Source organism: Condylura cristata, unplaced genomic scaffold (assembly GCF_000260355.1).
Source record: "Condylura cristata isolate star-nosed mole 26May11 unplaced genomic scaffold, ConCri1.0 scaffold00011, whole genome shotgun sequence".
Taxonomy (NCBI): Eukaryota; Metazoa; Chordata; class Mammalia; order Eulipotyphla; family Talpidae; genus Condylura; species Condylura cristata.
The window spans coordinates 40,729,867-40,752,537 of NW_004567112.1; the positions used below are offsets into that span (position 1 = coordinate 40,729,867).

Here is a 22,671-nt window from a genome sequence, read left to right on the forward strand (position 1 = left end):
CCTGTTTCCTACATCTTTCTGGGCACTAACTGGCCTGTCTTTGGGGGAAGATTTTTTCCTCTTGGGGAAACTTTCACTGCCAGCAGTCTCTTCTTTTCTATCTCCTCCTTGGAACAAATTTTCTTTCTCCTGGGTTAGGAGAAGGTAACAGACGGGTCTTTCAATTCTCCTGAGAACTATCCCAGAAGTTTTTTTTTTTTTTTTTTTGGCAGCGGGGGTGATCTTTTACTTGTCTCCTCACACTCCTCTGAAGCACTACTGTTGTTTTCTGGAGATGAGAGGGCCATCACAGTCAGTCCTTTCTTTTCCATCTTCAAGTGTTTCCTCTGTTTCTCCAGCTTTCAGTATTTGCAGTAGGTGCTTCCTGTGCCTGTATCACTGCCTCGTTTGTGACATCCAGATTCTGTTTTGGAGTCTCTCTAGTCTCATAGAGAGACTGTTGCTTCTCAACCTGTTTTTAAAGCTTCTCCCCAAGGATACCCTGTGGGTATCTCAGAGAAGCAATTGATTTGTGAGGTGATACTGCATGTATTTGCCAGATATCAGGAGATGTAGTCTTTGTTCTTGACAACTGCATGCCCAATGAAGGAGGAGAAGAGTATGAGCCCATATTTTGGGGTTTTACCCTTGTCTTCAGGGTTCTGGAAACTTGATCGCTTTGCTGGGCCTTGGGAACCATTCAGAAATCTGGATTAGTCATCACCAAAATTGCAAAACTGTATTTCTGCTTGTTTCTGAGTTACATAAGTACTATTGATAGACAGCCATCAATAAATTATTTCTCTTGAGAGAGGCTACTGGCTTATATGTCCTAAAGGGAATATTATAATAAAATCTGTGCTATTCTCTTAGGCCTTTTAGATGCATGTGATTATTATGAAGTCATTAGAAAGGATAGAATTGGGATGAAGTAAATCATTGGCATTCAACGAATGGAAAAAAGAAACAGCTAATTTTTTTTTAAAGTAGAGACTTTTTTTTTTCTTATCCCAGTGTATATGCATGTAATCTAGACAGAAAAAGAAGCAAGTTTCAGCCTTGCCTGGATGCAGACGGCTGATAAGACTTGGTGTCTGAAAGAGACAATATTCTTTTAGGTTCTCTGCTATCTTTTCACCCCCCTTGAGATCAGACTATGAGATAGAGAACAGTGTATCCACCCTATCTTATGAAAAGTGACAGGACTGAATAGATAATCCTTGGAATATCTCAAGTCAATAGCTCCAAAGTCATTTCAGAAACATTTGCTAAAAGCTAAAAGGAGGAATGAAACTTTGGCATGTGAAATGAAGAGAGATGTTAGATTATGGGTGAAAAAAATCAAGAATCAGGTAGAATTCTAATGGCAGTTTTCTTTTTCTCCCTTGGTTACTTAGTATATTAGCTAAACTAAATATACATTGCATTCTGTACAAAACACTTAGAATTTCACTAAAAATAGAGTTATGATCCCTGACTTCAAGAACTTAACAGAATGAATCATTAACCATTTAGGAAATTACATAAGAATAATTTTAGAACATGAGCAAGTTTCAGGTTTTATAGTAGCTTAAAGTAATAAAACTGTTAAAAGAGTACATAATAGTTGTGGAACATTCAGAGTGAAGAAAGGTAATTGATAATTATTTTAGGAGATCTTGAACTCTGATTTGGATCTACAAAACTTTTAGTGAAAAATATGAATCTCATAAAAAAGTAAGATATTCTAGAAGAGTTTATGGAAAACAACAATATCCCACTCTCCTTCTGGCTACTGTCACTACCACACTCTAGAGAAAATCTCCTTTACTTCTTGTCTCATACTCTGAAAGAAGCTTTTTTGATTTTAGATGACTGGTGGTTACTCTGTTTATAATTCTTTTCCTTTACTTATTAACTGCAGACATTATTTAGTCTATTTCATGAACTATGAAAATTTGTTCATCTGTGCTACTTCTTTAGGCCCAGCGTTTTTCTTTCCAGTGTTGATAGTTTGAAGTTATTCTTATATCCCCTTATTCTTAATTTACCACCTCTTGCCAGACAAAGTGTGAAGCAAAATAGGCAGATCTACTGAAATACAGTGTTGAGGGAGCAGCAAACGAAATAGAAAAGGTTTGCTGCTGCTTTTGTAAGTTAGCTCCCTGGCTGGGCATTAAACTCAGACCTTTGCGGTGACAAGTGTGATAGCGTTGAGACTTAAGCCCTAAGCCACCAGGGAGGTCTGGAGTATTAACCTGTCTATAATCAGCATCGTGAAATCATCTGGATTTATCCATTAGCTGATAGTAAAACTTGAGATCCAATGCACAATACAATGTTGTTTTGATACTATACATTTATTCCTACAGAATAAAATAAAATCATACCTTCCCCAGGGCTCCATTGTCACAACCCCTGAGCTAATCATAAGCGATGAGTCCCAATCAAGATAAGTGATATTTTCCCCCCTTGGCTTAAAATTACACTGCCACTTGGTCTAATTTCTGTTTGTACTGTGCAGTTTCTATATTTTTTGTTCTCCTTGGAGGTTATGAATCTCTTTATCACATTCTAATGTTTCGTCTCTGTTTTTTAATGCTAATAGTTATGCTCCACAACCACCCCCAGAAACATCTTCTATGAAACTCTATCTTTGAAATGATCTTTCAGTGATAGATCAACTTGGTAATCATTTCCAGACATCTCTGTTTTAGGAACAATTGTTCCCATAATCTCATAATTCTCTTTCAGTTATTCTTCTTCTTTCTTGCCACTTGATCCTTTCTGTCTGTCTGAATAAAGAGAGCTGGGCTGTGGTGTCTACTAACACCCAAGATGTTTCAGTTCTCGCCAGGGGATTTCCTCTATTTCTCCACATTATAAAGTTCCTCTTTTATGACTTAGAGGCAACTGCTGCTCTGCCTGATGCTTTGCAAAAAATACTAAAGAAAGGGGCAGGATGACAGCATGTCACATACAGGATTCCAAGTAATCACTCACTGTTCATTTCTGTCTTATATCATCCGCCCAAGCCAGAGTCTCCTTGGATTCCAGTGGGCAGAATGACTCCAACAGCCTCTGAAGATTCCTTTTCACATGTTCTAGATAATAGTTTTCTTCTTTTTTAGAATCTGTCAATACCTTTATATTGCTCAGAAGGCTCTCAACTGCTGTTGACTCTCCTTAGCAGTCTTGTTAAATACCTCTTTAGTACTGTTCTATTTCCATCTTAATGAGGTCTGGGAGAAAGACTTTTTAAAATAAGAGTGTCAGGTAGACACTTTAAAAGAACTGATAGGGGCCCTTCCTGGTGGCGCAGCGGGTTAAAGCACAGCACCCAGAAGCTAAAGCCACTTCCACATGAGTTCGATCCCCGCCTGCCCAGGAGGTGACCACATGGCGTGGCAGACCTCTCCTGACCCGCCCGCTGCTCCCCTCAGCAGTGTACTTCGTCGATCTGCCTGTTCTCCTCCCCGCCGTCTCTGGTGAATCTCTCACTGCTCCTGCACCTCTGGCCTGCACCCCAATTTTGTATGCATAAATAAATAAATCTTTTTTTAAAAAAGAATGAGCATCCTAGTTAAGGGAATGGTCTGACCAAAGGTAAGTTAATAAGGTTAATATGCATATGATAAGTAGTTTACCTAGAATAGAGAAGGAATTAAGTGAAACTAAATAATTTTGGACTGTTGATTCAGAGTTGAACCTGCCCTAAAATGGACAAGAATTCACTTGATGTCTTAGGTATTAGAACTAACATTCAGTTCTTAAACAGTTGAATGTTGTTGTCAGTATAGATTAGTAGGCTAGGTTTAATTATTTATTAAAAAGCATAAAGCTTTTGACAGCTATTTTCTGGGCAGATTTCTATAAAAATAATCAGTTATTTATATATCTGGTTTAATTTCAGGCATTGTACTAAGAGTCATTGAGCTTAAGTAAGTAGATAAAGAATTTAAAGTATCTGAGAATTTAGCTATTTTAAATAATTACATATAATGCATAATGAGATGGGGCAGTATTTTGTAGAAGTTAAAATCTTCCCTTACCTCTTTTACTATAATTGGTATATTAAATCTAAAATTTAAAGTTTCATGAACAATATATGTAAGTTCTCAGTAATTAGTAATTTTTATAATAATGCTGCCTTATATTCATATGGCTTCTTTCATGCTTTCCAAAAACACTGACATAGTGATGGTATGATATTTACAAAAATATAGGATAGCAATTACTATCTTAACTTTATGAGTGATTCAGAAGAGAGAGAGTGATCATACAATGCTGCAGTTTAAGTGCCTTACAATGAAAACTTAAGTCATTTTGCAGAAAAGAATACATTCATACAACCAGTATATTCTTACTGTAGATAGACCAATACAGGAAACAAAGTGATGATGAGAAGATTGCTTAGTGAGCATGGAAATAGAATAGAAGAAAGGTAGATTAATTGAATGTTTAATGATATAAAGTTAAAATTCACCAGATTAATCTATCATTTATATAGAGATAATCTTACCAATGGGGGGGTTATAGTTTTTTTCTTTTTTTTCTTTTTTTAACAATTTATTTATTGAGCCCTCCCAGGTGGCACAGTGGGTTAAAGCACTGCACTAAGAAGCTAAAGCCATGTCAGTATGAGTTAGATCCTGGCCCCAGAGGTGATCCACATGGCGTGGCAGTCCTCCCCTGACCTGTCGCCAGCTGCTCTCCTCAGCAGTCTACTTTGTTAGTCAGCCTGTTCTGCTCCCCACTCTGTCTCCAGTGAATCTTCTCATCACACTTGTACTTCTGGCCTGTACCCTGGGTCTGTATACATAAATAAATAAATCTTTAAAAAAAGATTAATCTTAAAAAAATATTTATTTATGCATACAGAATTGGGGTACAGGCCAGAGGTGCAGGGGCGGTGAGAGGCTTCACCAGAGACAGAGTGGGGAACAGAATAGGCAGATCGACGAAGTACACTGCTGAGGGGAGCAGAGGGCGGGTCAGGGGAGGTTTGCCAAGTCATGTAGATCACTTTTGGGCCTGGGGATCTAACTCACACTGAAGCGGCTGCAACTAGCTTGCAGTGTTGTGCTTTTAACATGTTGTGCCACTAGGGGGGGCCCCTGGGGTTATAGTTTTTAAAGATTGTTATATGAAGTTCTTACCCTATTAGAAATTATTAAGGCAGCTAGCATCACCTTCTGTGATTCTCTCTTTTTTCCATGATTGACACAATCTCCTTTTTATGGACAATGTCTTTCTTTAGATATGCTAATACTTTAAGTCAATTTGTAGAAAAGGTTAGCCTTTCTATTTCTTAAAATTATTATTTAACCCTAGCAGTTTGTTCATCATAGTTATGTTCTGGCACATAAAAAAGAAAACTCCTTTCTTTTTTGCATTTATCGCTCCTCCAATCCGTTGTGTATGTGATGACTACTGAGATTATTCCTAGAGAATTATTTACATTCCCTTATTTTCAAATATTATTCATTAAGTACTGTTTTCTAATGAGTAGAAAATAGGTCTCTTAATATCCAGATTAGTATTATTTCTCCCACACTAAAATGAGACACTTTGGTCTATTGACTCTGAATTAATTAATACTGATTTTTTAAAAAGATTTATTTGTTTATGCATACAGAACTGGGGTGTGGGCCAGAAGTGCAGGGGAGGTGAGAGGATTCACCAGAGACAGTGGGGAGCAGAACAGGCAGATGGACGAAGTATACTGCTGAGGGGAGCAGCCGGTGAGTCAGGAGAGGTCTGCTGCACCATGTGGATCACCTCGGGGTGGGGATTGAACTCAAGCGGAAGTGGCTTTAGCTTCGTAGTGCTGCACTTTAACCTGCTGCACCACCAGGGAGGGCCTAAAGTGATATTTTTAAGAGAATTGTAAAATAGTTAGGGTTACCCGGTCACCCAAAGTGCTCTTCCAGAATCAGTTTATTATCTTATTTCTCATGAAAGAATATTAAAAGGCTTGATTGACATAAAAATAGTGATAATATATCAGAGTATATATAGCCTTGTTATAATGAATTAAATTTCCCACATAATAAAATATGTAATATAGATGAAGAGATTTACTTACAAAGGATTTTAGGAGCTAGTGCATGCAAGTAGCTGAGGGATCACTATGGAGAGACAGGAGTTACAGAAGTTAGTTGAAGAATATGTTATTTGCAGTAAAATTGATTTCATAACACACAGAGTCACCCAGTATTAAAATCACATTCAAATTGCAATTATGTTTATAGGACAAAACTGAGAGGTGCACTGGTAGCCACAAATCAGTGAAAATTTGAATATCACAGCAGGAAGTTTTGGGTTGTGAAAGGCAAAGAGTATTAAAGAAAATGAGATTAAATAGGTGGTAGGGTAAAAAGATAATAATGGCTCCATTTAAAAGTAGTATTAAAAATATTTATTTATTTATGATTATAAAAGCTGGGGTGTAGGTCATAGGTGTATGGAGGGTGAGAGGATTCACCAGAGACAGAGTGGGGAACAGACAAGGCAGATAGACTGAAACACACTGCTGAGGGGAGCAGCAGATGAGACAGGAGAGGTCTGCTGCGACCTATATGGGTTCGATACCTGGCAGGGGATTGGACTCACACTGTAGTGTCTGCATTGCTTCATAGTGCTGAGATTTAACTGCTTGTGCCACCAGGGAGACCCTTAGTATTTCTTTTTTTTTTGCATGAAATATGCAACTGCTATTTTAAATCAGTCCCAGATTTGACAAGTCCTGATGTAACTAGTAACAACAACTAGAAACAAAAGTATAAGAAGTTACAAAATTAAGAATGACTATACTTAAATATACAGGGACATATAATATCACATGGATATTTAAATTGCTAGTTTGTATTCTTGATTTTTTTTTTTGCCTTTATCTCTGCTCTTAAAGTTATGTGAGATGATACCTTTTTGCTTTTCTTTGCTTTTTGATGCTAGAAGCTTTCAGTGGGACTTGCTTGCTCATCCTTTTGCTTCTTCTTCACTGTATATTCCCATCCCATACTGATCATCTTAAAGAAGGAATAACTTTCCCCCCTTACTTCACCTATATTACAAGTCTTCATTGTTACTTTCCCCCACCCCAATATTTTTAACCTGTCACATCTTCCTTAGACAATATATTACCTAATTCAGTAAGTTCCAGTTTCAGCCACCCTGAGAAGACGTTTGCAGTTGACTGTCACTATTGATAGTATATTGGCAATGGCAATGGACAGTTGAACCCCTAACACTGTGGGACTGATATTAAAGTGCTCATGATGCACTGAGACAGGAAATTTAGAAGTTCCACAGTTAAGAAACTGTTCGGCAAGTTTCATGGGTATTACTTTGATTTTGACATGATAAATCTTCACATAAAAAGATATAAAATATTAATATGGCAGTGAGAACTCTTTTGCCTTTTATGAGTTCCACCTTTATCTAGTACTTTTCTCTGGAGAACTAAAGGTTTTCAGTTGTTTTCCTTATATGTTCCATAATCTTTGTGTTTGCATAATAAGAAGATTGATACTGAAAAATTATGACTGGCTCAGTGTTTTATTTTTTAACTTTAGAAAGTTAGTGAACATTTCTAGGAGAGAGTTGGCAGTTGATCCTGCTGTATAGTCCTTCACTATTATGCTTTAGAGGTGAGAAGAAAATTCATAACTCCTTTTGGTATTATACTGGGAGCATTATTTTGAGTTGGCTGAACTTTCTGCAGGGAACCATTAAACTGGGACATATGAAAAATTCCTGAGATGCTTAAATTATTAACTGTATAAATACTGCATTCAAAAGAATGCTGGGTCAAATTTTATACTCAAGTGATAAATCTGACTTTTTATGTTATCTAGGATTTTTGGACTAGGGCCATATATTTAGCTTAAGACATGAAAGCAAGCTATAGATTTTACAATAAGAAGTAGCTTTTTAAAGCCACATTCATATATAAAAAATGTAAACATTTGTTAGATGTGTGAACTTTTTTGTGTGTAGAGTACTTGAATTTTATTTTTATAAAGAGATAATGAATGATTATTTTAGATGAAGTTTTAGCAAATGCTTTCTATAAACAGCCAGATAGTAAATAATTTACACTTTGTGGGCCATATGCTATATGTCCTAACTATTCATCTGTCACTGAAATGGGAAGCTAATAAATAAAAAAAAAATGGTATGTTCTAAGATAATTTTATTAATTTATTCCAAAATTTGAATTCTGTATGCATTGTGTCACCAAAGATTCACTTCTTTTGAATCTCGCCCCACCCACCCTGCTCCCCAGCCATTTCAATATGTAAAACCCAGTCTTAGCTTGTGGGTGTACACACAGGGTAGGCTGGATATGGCCTGTTTTCCATACTTGGCCAACCTTAAAACAAAAATAAGCTTTTAGACTATAAGACTAAATTAATAGTTACCAGAGGGAAAGGAGAAGAGAAGTGGGTAATCAGGTTAAACAGGTCAATTGGTTGAAGATAGAATAAGACATTTAGTGGGGAACTTAATGTAGTATATTTATAGGTGTTGGTTTATAGTGATGCACTTTTCAGATTTACATGATGTAATACAGTGTTGCTCAAGTAAATGAGTATGTGTATTTGTAAAAGAATCTTCTGATAAAATTCTATTTAATGAAAGAACACGGTGCTGAAAGCTGATTTCAAATAATATTCAGATTTTTCTGGTGGAGTTATAGGAAACACTTTGTTACAGGTTCCATTTAGTGTCTGAAGATTGTTCTAGGTAGCAGCTGCAAAAGCCAGAGAACTACAAGTCAGAACACTGCAAGCTCCCTCCAGGGAGCACAGTGACCTGAGGTGGGGCAGAAACAGAGGGCGAAGATGGTACCCACCATACTCTCCAGTTTCTGAAGAGGACTACAGTTGGGCCCTAGACTTGCCTTTGAGGAAGACTGACCCTCAGGCTAAGGTTTTTAAGACAGTCAAATTGGCCTCTCAGGGAAAAGATTAGGCCTCTCAGTCTGCAGCTTCTGCTCTAAGCCCTGAGGGGCAAACCATTTTGAGTTTCCCTGAACCTGTTAAGAATTATCTACATTTTCCGTGGATCTTATTCACAGTCTTGTTGGCTTTTAGAGGAGATGTTTTTGGACCTTTATTTTAGGTGGAAATCTTCGAAGTTAAGCATTGAACTGTTCCCTGAGGAAGCTGGGGTTGAGTTTCCTCTCCTTTGTGTGTTGCTATGCCCATGGTAGGATTTGTGGTGAGATTGTGTCTTAGCCTTTCCTGTTTCATGTGTTTCCCCCTCTCATCCCGCCACCTGTAGTTCTCTATATGTAGTTGTTCCTCATTAATTTTTTTTTTTCAGAGGCACATGTTCTGTATGTAGTTATAGGTTTAGTGTGTCGATGGGAGGGGTGAATTCAGGAGTCTCCTATATCACCATCCTGAGCTTGAACTTTGACATTAATATATAGAACTTTATAATGATCTGTAAAATATCAATGAAACCTTTAAGCATTGTGCATATAGGGGCTTATTATGAAATGTGTGTGTAGGTATAGGGTTGTTGTTGGAAAAGTCATTATATTTTCTTTTTTAAAAGATTTTTATTTTAGGCCCTCCCTGGTGGCTCAGCGGGTTAAAGCACTGCACTGAGAAGCTAAAGCCACTTCCGCATGAGTTCGATTCCTGCCTGCCCCGGAGGTGACCACATGGTGTGGCAGACCTCTCCTGACCCACCCACTGCTCCCCTCAGCAGTGTACTTCGTTGATTTGCCTGTTCTGCTCCCCACTCTGTCTCTGGTGAAGCCTCTCACTGTCCCGAGCCTCTGGCCTGTACCCCAGTTCTGTGTGCATAAATAAATAAATCTTTAAAAAAAAAGATTTTTATTTTATTTATTTATGCATATAAGAGCTAAAGTATGAGCCAGAGCTGTCAAGTGGGTGATTGAAGAGACTCACCAGAGACAGAGTGGGGACCAGAATAGGTAGATCTATGGAAATTCAATGCCAAGAGGAGCAGCAGGCAAGACAGGAGAGGTCTGCTGCTCCATGTGGGTCAGCTTCTTGGGGGTGGGAGGTTAGCTCCCTGGCTGGGGATGGAGTCCCACTGATAGCTTTGTAGTGCTGAGATTTAACCTCTAGCACTACCAGGGAGGCCCCTCATGACACATTTCTTGCTTGAAAAACAGAAAAAAAAATATGTCATTACTCTTCTGACAATACAGTATTTTGGGAGGAAGGTACTCTAGAGCTTTATTTACTATACTTTAAGAAAATAAATTGGAAAATTCTGACATTTAAAAGCAAACTAGAATTTTCTCATTTAAGTAGTTTGTTTTCCCATTTGGGGACACTTGGTGGAGACCATATTTTAGTCATTATTATCAGTGTATACTCTAGTTCTTTGCATACTATATTGCTGAATAAGTATTTCTTTAAAAAGTGATGACTTCTTTGTAGGCATCAGGTATCATTTCTTAGAAAAAAATGTTAACATTGCCACTCTCAATTTTAAAGTACTATAATGAGATTCTTTCAGTAGGTGTCAGAAAATGAAGGACACAAGTTTTGCTACTTCAGCATAATATAACAAAAGCTAAATTTGCTCACATTTAATGGGTAAAGGAATATTGGGGCCCTCCCTGGTGGTGCAAGAGTTTAAAGAATAGCACCTCAAAATTAGCTACAGCTGCTTCAGCGAGAGCTAGATTCCCAGCCAGGAAACTGACCCACATGGCACAGCAGACCTTCCCTGTGCCACCTGCTCCCCTCATAAGTGTTTTTCAGTAGATCTGTCTGTTCTGCTCCCCACTCTATCTCTAATGAATCCTTTCACTGCCCCCCACCCCAATACATCTGGCATATACCCCAGTTCTTGTATGCATAAATAAATCTTAAAAGAAAAAATTCTGAAGTTTCTGTTAACCTCTATTTTTTTTGTTAGCTCTATTTTAAAGCTCTCTTGTATTGAAATGCATTTAGATGGATAGCTTATAGGTATATTGCATAAAATATTTTACATACAAAAATTAATAATTTTAAAAATATGAGTTATGCATTTTTACTTAAAAATATGTAGTTACATTTGCCTAATTAAGATCAAGATTAAAGATACTTCTAGTGTCTTAAAATGCAGACAGTTTTCAAAGGAGAAAGACAGTACTGGAAGATTTCACTTATATGTGGAATATATAAAATAAGACAAAGAACAGACAAAGCAAACCAAAACAAACCTTTGAAATTTGATGCTACCAGAAGAGGAGGATGAAGGTATTGGAGCATGGGATATGGTGGAATAAAGTGACAGACTGCCTGTATGCCTCAGTCAGTGGGAATAGAGTGGCTGTATATTTGAGAAAATTCTTGAGTGGGCAGAAGTTGCTGAGAGGGTTTTCAAAATTGATACAGAGAGGTAGTTGAGAGAAGGTCTCTTTAATGCCTGATGCCCAAGTGCCTTAATGACTATTTTTTCATGTTTTGTCCATTTTTTGTTTCTTTTTGGTGGAAAAGAAATCTGTTCTATATTACTCTGCCTTTGTTGTAAACAAGTTAAACTTTTGGTAAGATTTTACTGAGAATAGGAAAATTTTAATAGGGAAACGAAACATAGCACCTTATGAGGTATCTTGGTGATATCTCATATCTAGTTCCCAAGCTTGAGTTCACAAAATTTAACAGGGTAACCCCCAGGGAATGGGGAGGTTACCTGTTCCTTGCTATACCCTAAGGAAGGGTGGAGCTAGAAGGAAGGAAAATGCAAAAGGAGACCTGCAGGAGGCACATGGAGCAGAGACACGAGAAGTTGTGCTTGCTTCTTGGACTTGTACCGGGAACATGGGCTACATGGAAGGAGACCTGTGAAAGATACAGAGTTGTGGGTGAGAGATCTGTGCAGATGCTGACAGTGGCAGCTTTTACCTCGACTTGGCTTTTAATTTTCCCTTTTCTCCCCAGACTTACCTAGCCCCTTCTGTCCCTTTTCTGTGGTTCCCCACCAGAATGTTACCAAACGCCGGTCTCAGTTTCCCTCAGCCAATAAAAGGAAACAGAGTTTGAGGAAAAGGAAAGTGGTTTTATTTGTCGACAAATGAGGAGGGCACCAGACTCATGTCCCAAAGACCACCGTCCTGCTCTTTGGCAGGTTACAGGGCTATTTATACAATGTTCAACAAAGAAAAGGGGAGGTGGGTCAGTGTCCGCAAAGGGGAGGGAGTAAAAGTGAGTGCTGGGGTGGAGACCAATGGGCACCAGCCTTTATTTACACAAAGACAAACAAAAATGGGGAATCAGCAAGAGTAATGGGGAGGAGGCAGGAGCAGCACCGGGAGGAAGAGAAGTTGGTGGCGGAAGCAAGCTTTTCCACCACATGCTTTTGTTTGGGATTCCTTTCCTTGACCCTCAACCTGTCAAGGAAGAGGAACTGCAAAGAGAACAAACTCACAATCAGTTAAGAGCTCTGGGAAAACCAATTCTGTCATAAATTTGTCAAAGAAGGCAAATCCGTAATGCTTATCTGAGAGCCCATTTGCTGTATCAAGAAGGTGCCTTAGACTTTTGGCAGGCTTTTATTTTTAGGGCCCAGGGTTTCTGTTTGGGATCAGCCCTGTTTGGGTAACTTTTGGTGCTTCATTTGGAAACTACTTTTAACTATATTCTTTCTCTCTCTGTATTTCACACTAGTTGTATTAAGGTTATTTTCTATTGAAGGTCTTTTGCATTACAGTATGCTTTGTCTTGATGCAGTTAATGGCAGAATCTATTTAGAGTGGGCAGGTTTGGAGGCCCCGGGGGGGGGGGTTCTAGTGGACCCTTCACCCTGCTCTGTAACAGTAACTAGCTTTTTGCCCCTTCCCTCTGCTATGAAAGATCAGTCAAAGTGTCACAGATTTTATAAAGGAAGGTCTCATTTATTTATTTAAATGTGTACATTTAGGACCTATTTGAAATCGCCTTCTTTTCTTCCCTGCCAAGTAAAAGATCAATTTGCTCCAAAGTTAAATTCAAGCTCCTACCTCTTAGGAGCTTTTAAATTCAAAACAGCCATTTCCCAATTAAAAACAAATAAAACCAACCCCCTTGTGCCCAGTCTCAGCTTGGAAACCCCAATACACCAGAGTATGTTTTTATATATTGAATCAATTAATATGCATTTGTGTATGTTACATATGTAAGGTATATTAAAACACACAGGCATACACCAGAAATCTTAATTGAGCCATAAATATAATGTTAATTATAAAAGTTGTTGGGAATTTGAGCTTTAGTGCCTGCCCAATTTCATTTTGGTTGGTACAATTTCTCCTTCTGATGTTTTGCTGATACAGTGTTTCCTTTGATTATTAAATTTATAATCAATATAATAACTTTCAGAAAATAGTGTTAAAGTGAATGAATGAAGTATTTATTTAATTGCAATAACATTAGTTTTCAACATTTTGATTTAGAACTCCAGGGTCTTGTTACTATACCACACACACCACCAAAACACCCAGTTTCTCCGCCATATTCCACTATGTTCCATCCCGCTTTGTTCTCTCCTCTCACCCTCCCACTCTGGAAGCCTCAGTTGCATTGTCAGATTTCTTATGTGAAGTTTTAAATGAAGCAAGGAAACTTGTTCATTGAATGAATTATGTAGATACATTTTATGAAGTGAAGAATAGGAGAGGAATTATGGATTCGTAGGACAGGTCCATGTTTAGCATTTTGAGCGGTCTCCGTGCTATTTCCCATAGGGGATGGGCCAGTTTATGTTCCTACTACCACTGTAAGAGAGTTAATTTTTGATGGAACTGGAAGGGATTAAAATAAGTGAAATAAGCCGGAGGGAGAAAGACAGATATGGGATGATGTCACTTATATGTGGAATATAGAAAATGAAAAAAAAAAAAAAGGGTCAAATAAAGTCAGCTTTTAAAACTAACCCTTGATCACTGACTGCAGAACTGAGGCTTCCAGAGGACAGGCGACGAGAGAGAACAAATGGGGAAACAGCACAGTGGACTATGGTGGAAGACTCTGGGTGCCTTGGTGGTTGATTGTTAAGGTACTTACTCCTGAAGGGGAGATGCTGTATTTCCAAAAATACAGGGATGCAAAAAATGGTGTATCAAAAATTAAAAACAAACAAACAAATGTATTTGATAGTACAGGAACAGAAGGAATCTAGTGGAAGTAAACTTTCTGCATTTAATTCTTTTAATATTTTCAACAATATTATTAATCCCATTTGCACATAGAGTGGGATTTCTTGAAGGAAAAAAGTAGTTTTCAATTTGTATTTTAAAAGTAAACTCTATTTAGTGAACTTCAAAGTAAGAAAGATTGGTAATAATATTTCAAAAGAACAAACTCAATTTATAAAGCACAGGGCACATATAAGATAGGAAATTTCTTCTCCTTGTCCAACTCCCCCACCCCCTCCAACATTTCATTAAGAAATAAGTAATGTCTGGTCCTCCCTGGTGGCACAGCAGGTGAAAGCACAGCACTAAGAAGCTTAAGCCACTTCCGCATGAGTTGGATCCCCGCCTGCCCCGGAGGTGACCACATGGCGAGGCAGACCTCTCCTGACCTGCCCCCTGCTCCCCTCAGCAGTGTACTTCGTCGATCTGCTTGTTCTGCACCCAACTCTGTCCCTGGTGAATCCTCTCGCCCTCCGCATCTCTGGCCTGTATCCCAGTTCTGTATGAATAAATGAATAAATCTTTAAAAAAAATAAGTAATTTCTATGTCCTGATACAGGTCAATTTTGCAAACCAGCTATTTTTGTCAATAGGTGAAACATGTTACTCTTTTCCACAACTTTTCTCTATGTGACCTCTGACATATTACGCTGAAGTAGGTCCCTTGTGCCTGTTAGTACTTTGTACCAATTTCTACGATGGCCTTGCTTAGATTGTATCAGTGTTTGTAGACTCTCATTTGTGAACTTCTTGGGTTGCAAAATTGTATTGATCTATGTCCTGGAGGCCTAGGATGGAACTGTGTACAAAGGGAGCAGCAAATATTTGTCAAAGAAAGTTGAATAATGTTCATGCACATATTCATTCAGCGGCACTCACTCATGTGTCCAAGAAGTTAAGAGTAGGCACCGTTTTAGATCCTGGGAATATTGGGGTGACCACGCCCACTGTCGCTTTTACTTTCACAAGCCTGATGATTCAGAAGAAAAGACAGGTTTTGCTAGATGTTACACAATAGATGATGAGAATTGTGTTAGGAAGCATAAAATACTGTAAAAACTGCTTTAGCGATGGAGTCTAAACATTCTCAGAAGTGTGATGTTTAAGTTGGGCCCAGAACGATGAGCTGAAACTACCTTAAAAGGGTTAGGAGTATCAGTAGGAGGGAGACAGTGAGACCAGTAACAGGGAATCTATTTACTGTGCCATTACTAATGTATTTCAGGGAAGGAGATAGATTAGCATTGCTGTAAACCAGGATTCTGGAGGGTGAGTGGATGGACGGGGTGATAGCAAAAGGATATGAAGTTTCTTTGTGTGGTAATGAAAATATTCCAAAATTGAAAACAAATTAATGTATTTGGGAGTGATTTTTTTTTCTCTAAACAGTGCTACTTGGCTCGCTCTTTACATTACCTTAACAGAGACAAAGAGTGTGATTGTTGTTTAATGTTTAAATGATCTTTTTCTCTGAGGATGGCTCCTCAGCCATTTGTTCAATATTCAGACATTTTGAGTCAAGAACACAGAATTCGTTTTTGATATATATTTTATTTTAATATGAAGTAAAGGACTATATTCTACAAAGGCTATCATAATTTTCCAATTCAGAATCATGACAAGAAAAGATAATCTTTTTGTGGGAATTCATCTGCTCTCAAAATTTCTGAGGTCACTTTAATTTTTCAGTTTCCTAGGCAGCAGTTGTGACTTGAGAGAAAAATCACCACTTATTGGTCTTAAAATTTATTGTCTCTTCTAGAAATTTCCTGAGAAAATAACAGCTAACATTTGTTGAGTACTTTCCTCGTTCAGATACTGGGCTAAGTATATAGTGTGAACTGTATTATTTAAACATCTCAGAAATATTATATGTAATATTTTTATCCCTTTCTTGCAGAGGAAGACACTGAAAGTATTTGAGTATTCACTGTCTCAGAACTAGTAGTGACAGAAAAGAATTTGATTTCAGAAATGTCTGAAGTTCCTAATTTGGTATTGCTTAAAAGAGTCATCTGTGATACATTAACATGTTAAGACAACCTGAAAACCTCTTCATAGATTTTGTCTAAGGAACACTATCCTTTGTAATATTTAATAAAAGAAATTTCCATTATCTTTGTGCTGAAATTTATGAATAAATGAACACTGAAATGTTCAAAGAATAGTAAATAATATAAGCCCTTTTTAAAGATTTATTTATATTTAATGCATACAGAACTGGGGTACAGGCCAGTGGTGCAGGGGTGGTGAGAGGATTCAGCAGAGACATAGTAGGGAGCAGAACAGGCAGATCGACAGAGTACACTGCTGAAGGGAAAGCAGGCGAGACAGGAGAGGTCTGCTGTGCCATGTGGGTCACCTCCCCAGCTGGGGATCGAGTTTGGATGAAGCCGCTGTGGCTAGCTTGCAGTGCTGCATCCTAACCTGCTGTGTCACCAGCGGTGAAGTAACTGTATTTTGGAGCCTGCAATATTTATCAAAACTTAAAACTCATTTGTCTCGTGACTCAGCAATTCTGTTTTCCAGATTTAAAACATTTCTGGTTATATATCAAAACTTAAAACTCGGGCCTTCCCTGGTGGTGCAGCAGGTTAAAACACAGCACTAAGAAGCTAAAGCCACTTCAGCAAGAGTTCAATCCCCACCCCAGAGGTGACCCATATGGCACCGCAGACCTCTCCTGATCAGCCCACTGCTCCCCTCAGCAGTGTACGTCATCAGTCTGCCTGTTCTGCTCCCTACTCTGTCTCTGGTAAATTTTTTCACTGCCCCTGTACCTCTGGACTGTACCCCAATTCTGTATGCGTAAATAAATAAATCTTTAAAAAAAAAAAAGCTTAGAACTCATCTGTCTCATGACTCAGCAATTCTGTTTTCCAGCTTAAAATTTTTTTTGTACATTTATTATCAATATGTATAATTTGAAATAGTTTATTTAGACTGATATCAAATGTAGACTACAAAGTTTTGAATGAACTGTTATCTAATATGTTTGAATAAGCATATTGTGTAATTTTATGTCCAGACCCAACTTCTAACCCAACTTCTAGTGAGTAAATGCTTCTAGAGAATTTGTCCTACAACTAAATTCACTCATGCATACAAGGTTACATGTCATCAGTGTTCTTTATAGTAATACTTGCATAGGAAAAATTTGGAAGTGTGTGACTTGATCAGTAGAGGCCTAGTATAATAAGTTACAGTATATCACTAAGGTGTAGTTTTATTCAAGCATTAAAAAAATGACACTGTGGCCCTCCCTGGTGGCGCAGCGGGTTAAAGCACTGCACTAAGAAACTAAAGCCACTTCTGCATGAGTTCGATTCCCGCCTGCCCCAGAGGTGACCACATGGCGAGGCAGACCTCTCCTGACCCGCCCGCTGCTCCCCTCAGCAGTGTACTTTGTTGATCTGCCTGTTCTGCTTCCCGCTCTGTCTCTGGTGAATGCTCTCACCCTCCGCATCTCTGGCCTGTACTCCAGTTCTGTACAAATAAATAAATAAATCTTTAAAAAAAAATGACACTGTGACTATATTGATAACTTACACATATACAAAGCATTCATTTATATAAATAAAGCACATGTATATGTTTTGCACACATATAATTTTTACACATGTAAGTATGTATATACACATGAATACACATGAAACACATTCATGGAAAAATTTCTGGGTAGATATAAGAGAACTTAGTGGATATTTTGGGGATTGATGTGGGGACATTTATTTTATACTCTTTACTATAGTAAATTATTTAGAAGTAATTAGCACATATTGCTTTCATAATAAAACTAAGTTTAAATTGGAAAAGTTAAAAAGAAGTGGATGTGGTAATTCTCTTATAAAATTATATTACTCCAGAGGGTGAAAATGGGCTTACTCTTCATTTTTTTCTTCTGAACTATGAACTTTTAAAAATTAATGAATATATTTTGTTTTTATAGTAAAACTTTAGAAATGAAAAACCTTAAAATGGTGAACATATATCTTTAGCAATTATATTCTATGCAATATTATTATACCTGTCACTGAGCCCAGGATATAGTGAATTAAATTATATAGACAGTTAAGAATAAATGCCAGTCTTCAGCTATTATCAGAGAGCTGCTTTGTTCTCAAAGGCTAACTCTTCTCTAGCTTCCATAGAATTGGGAAATAACTCCATGAAGATTTACCTAATTTTTATAAACAAGATTTTTTTCTGTATAAGGTCTTAGTAATGAAATCTTTCATAGCAACTGAAATTCAACAAATGCAGAAGTTGACAGCAGTTTTTCTAGGCATTGCTAGTCAATTGAGCATAGTTTACCTAAGGAAAAATGGCATTGTGCATCTTCAACTCTCGAGCATTTATCAAAAATAGCTATCAAGTTGAAACTGCATTGTTTATTAAGAGACAATTTTCTAGTGTCATCTGACAGTATTTTAATACTATGCTGTCATGGTTGGATAATAAATGTTGAAGAAAGGCATATTTGAAACTCCTAAAGTGTAACTTATTTGGGGTTGTGTTTTACAGGTGGAGCTCTGAAAGTATCAGCTGAGAGGTTTGCAGATGACCCTTGTTATCTTCCAAAAAGAGAGGCTGTGGTTCAAGCTGCCAGGGCCCTGTTGGCTGCAGTTACCAGACTCCTTATCCTGGCAGACATGATTGATGTCATGTGTCTCTTGCAGCACGTGAAAGCTGTAAGTAAAAGATGGCTTAGTTTATCTTAGATTTGTTCTCACTTCTAATTCCATTCTCTGAACTGGACATCAGACCTAGTGCATTCTCATTTCTTAATGTCACCCGTAAGAAGCATGATTGGATTGGTTTGTGAAACTAATGTATATATTAGGAGAATGAAGCCAGAAGTCAGTTTTATTTTTTAAAATATTTATTTATTTATGCATACAAGCCAGAAGTGTGGAGGGTGAGAGGATTCACCAGAGAAAGAGATGGGAGCAGAACAGGCAGATTGACCAAAACACACCTCTGAGAGGAGCATTTGGTGGGTCAGGAGAGGTCTGCTGGGCCATGTGGGTCACCTCCCTGGCTGGGGATTGTAATAGTGCTGCAGTGACTGCAGAGAGCTTCATAGTTCTGTGCTTTAACCTGTTGTGCCACCAGGGAGAGCCCAGAAATTAGTTTTAAAGCCAGTGGGAGTTTGAAAAAAAAGCAGAAGATTGCTTACTGATGAGGAAAAGGAGAGGAGAAAGTCCTAGATTTTGACCATTGAAATGATTGTGTTCTATATAACTATATATATTATAATTATACAGATAATGGAAATAATACATGAATATAAATAATTTGAGGAAGAGAAAACTTAAACTTAAGATGTTGAAAGTTTAATCTAGTTTGTTGGCCCCTCTAAGACCAAGATAAATAACACATGTTATAGGTAGTCTGTGATAGCTGTAATAACTTATGAAATGTACAAATGGATTTAATATGGATAAAGAATATATTTTAACTAGGGGCCTCCAAAAGCAGCAAGATAACCTGTTTGCTTTATGTTACTAGACAAACCCATCTAACAAAGGCTTAGCAGAAAAAATTTTATTAAAGCCTTTTTCCTTTCTTAATATTTGGTTTGAACAACTGTTCAAAAGAAACTTTGAAGTCTCTATTTTCTGTCCTGCCTTAAATAGGACCCTTACTCTTCTGTCCATAAATACTTCCTAATTTTAAAAGGTGCCCAATGACTATATTACCTCTACTGCATTAAGCAAAAGATAGCCTTGACTGGTTGACCTCCTTGTCAAAATCTTTTCCTCTAATTGCTGAGCTAAACCTTTCTTGGTTTCTTTATCTTACTCACTAATGCTTATTTTAACCCTAAAGTAGAGTGACCTTTCATTTGTACTTTCTCATTCCTTTCCTTTTGATAGTTTTATTACTACAAAAGAGCAACTCAGCACTTTTTGTTGTTGTTTAAATAGCTCTTAGGATAGGGATTAGTTCTCATCACCAGTAGCTGTCTACTATTGATTTTGTAGGTGAAATAATTGAGCAGTGTTCCTTGTTACATAGCTATTGGTCTGTTGAATACCTCAAGCATGTCCCTAGACATTTCTAAGATTCATTTTTTTGTAGGTGATTATAGACACAAATAAATGCTATAACCGAGAAATAGGTATGAAAGATTAGGAGGCAGGTATTTCCTAGTGCCAGTAATCTGATTATTGCTTGTTTTAGACTCTAGATTTTTTGAGGTTGAGCCGAACGAAAGGTTTTTTGTAAAGTGAAAATTGCCATATATATATAATCAATTAGGATGTTCCTACACACACACACACATACATATATACACACATATGTATATATACATATGTGTGTATACATATGCGTATATATGTATATGTTGAGAGAGAGAGACTGAGAGATCACAGCTACCTTCATTACCATTTTAATTGAGTGCCACTAACTGTTAGGTATAATGCTAGGTAATTCACACATGACGTCATGTTGTTGACGGCAGGCCAAAGATATGAGACTTTCAGATGTAGTCCCATCTTCAGTTGATGTATGATTGACATTTAGTTGTTGATGGATATTTAGATTCTTCCCACATATAACTGTTGTGAATTGTGCAACAAATGTAAGAGTACTAACAACTCTTTGAGATCCTGATTTCAATTCATTTGGAAAAATACTTAGAGGATAAACTGCTGAGTCATTTACACTTTTCTGATGATTAGCATTGTTGAGCATTTTTTCATATACCTGTTTGTTATCTGTGCTTCATCTTTTTTTGAGAAACATTTACTCAAATCTTCAGTCATTTTTTCTTTTTACTGAGTAGAGAGATAATTCATAGATTTTGGTTTATCAACCTTTATTACATATTTGATTTACAAGCATTTTCTTTCTGTTACATAGGTTGTCCTCTCATATGCTGATTATTTTCTTTATTGTGCAAGTTTTTAGTTTAATGTAGACCCATGTGTTAATTATTTTTGTTTGTTTTATGGCCTGTGTTTTTAGTTGTGTCCATGATTATTGCCAAGACCAATGAAGACTTATCCCCCTATAAATTCTATGAATTTTAGAGCGTTAGGTCTTACATTTAAATCTTTAATCCACTTTAATTGGATTTTTGTAGGTGTATTAAAATAAGGGCCCAATTTCATTCATTTGCACCTGGATATTCAATTTTCCAAATACTACTGTTGAAGAAACTGTCATTTCTCAGTCATATGTTCTCAGCACCTGGGCTGAGGTATGTTAACTTTATAAACACAAATTTATTTTGAAATCAGAAAATGTGAACCTCCAGAAATGATTTTGCTATTTAGGGTCTTTTGTGGTCCCATATGAAATGCAGAATTGTTTTTCAACCTCTGGGGGGCAAAAAAATGTTGAAATTTTGATGAGTTACACTGAATCTGTAGGCTATTATGAGTAGTCTGGACATTGTAATAATATCTATTATTTCAACACATGATCATTTGAAACTTCTTTAATTTCTTTCCTAGACATTTTGTATTTTTCAGTATTCGAAGTCTTTTGCCTCTTTTGTTATATTGATCACTAGATATTTTATTCTTTTTGTTTCTGCTGTTGTAAATGGGATTATGTTCTTAATTTCTCTTTTATGGTAGTTCACTATTAGGATATAGAAATACAAAAGAGTTTTTGTATATTGATTTTGTGTTCTGTAACTTAACTAAGTTAGTTTACTAGTGCTAAGAGAATCAGGAAATTTTTATGGTTTTCTACATTTAATATCATGTCATCTGAAACTAGAGATAGATTTTTTTTTAAAGATTTATTTATTTATGCATACAGAACTGGGGTACAGGCCAGAGATGTGGAGGTGAGAGGATTCACCAGAGACAGAATGGGGAGCAGAACAGACTGACTGACGAAGTACACTGCTGAGTGGAGCAGCGGGCGGGTCAGGAGAGGTCCGCCACGCCATGTGGTCACCTCTGGGGCAGGCGGGAATCGAACTCATGCGGAAGCGGCTTTAGATTCTCAGTGCTGTACTTTAACCCGCTGCGCCACCAGGGAGTGCCCGAGATAGATATTTAATCCTCCATATTGGATGCATTTTATTTCTTTATCTTTTTTTTTTTTTTAAAGAGAGAAAGGCTTTATTGCTCTCCCAAGTGTGGGGTCTGACTAATCATTGACTAATCTGACTATCTGACTATCTTGACTAATTGTTGTGGCAGAAACTTCCAGTAGTATGTTAAGTAGTATTAGTAAAAGTGGGCATTTCTGCTTTTTTCCTTATTGTAGAAAGGAAAGTTTTCTGTTTTTCACCATTGACTATGATGTTAGCTGAGGAACTTTCATGAATGGAATTTAACGTGTTAGGTATTTCCTTGTATAACTAGTTTTTTGGCAGTTTTCAGCAATAGAAGCTGTTTGATCTTGACAGATGCTTTTTAGGCATTTGTTAAAATCACTGTGATTTTTTATATTTTACTAATGTGGTATATGTCACATTAGTGATATTTCATGCATTGAACCATCCTTTCAGCTTAGATATAACCAACTTGGTCTTAGTGTATGATCCTTTTAATATGCTGTTGGATTAATTTGTTAGTATTTTGTTGAGG

At 37.2% G+C, this 22,671-nt stretch overlaps 1 protein-coding gene across 1 annotated transcript in view; it reads left to right on the forward strand.

Moving 5' to 3' along the window:
• CTNNA3 (catenin (cadherin-associated protein), alpha 3) overlaps nt 1–22,671 on the forward strand; it is a 1,271,003-nt gene that overhangs the window by 52,614 nt on the left and 1,195,718 nt on the right. Inside the window, exon 4 of the mRNA XM_004680853.2 lies at nt 18,638–18,804. Coding sequence (XP_004680910.1) covers nt 18,638–18,804 — 167 coding nt within the window. The remainder of the gene's footprint in view (nt 1–18,637; nt 18,805–22,671) is intronic.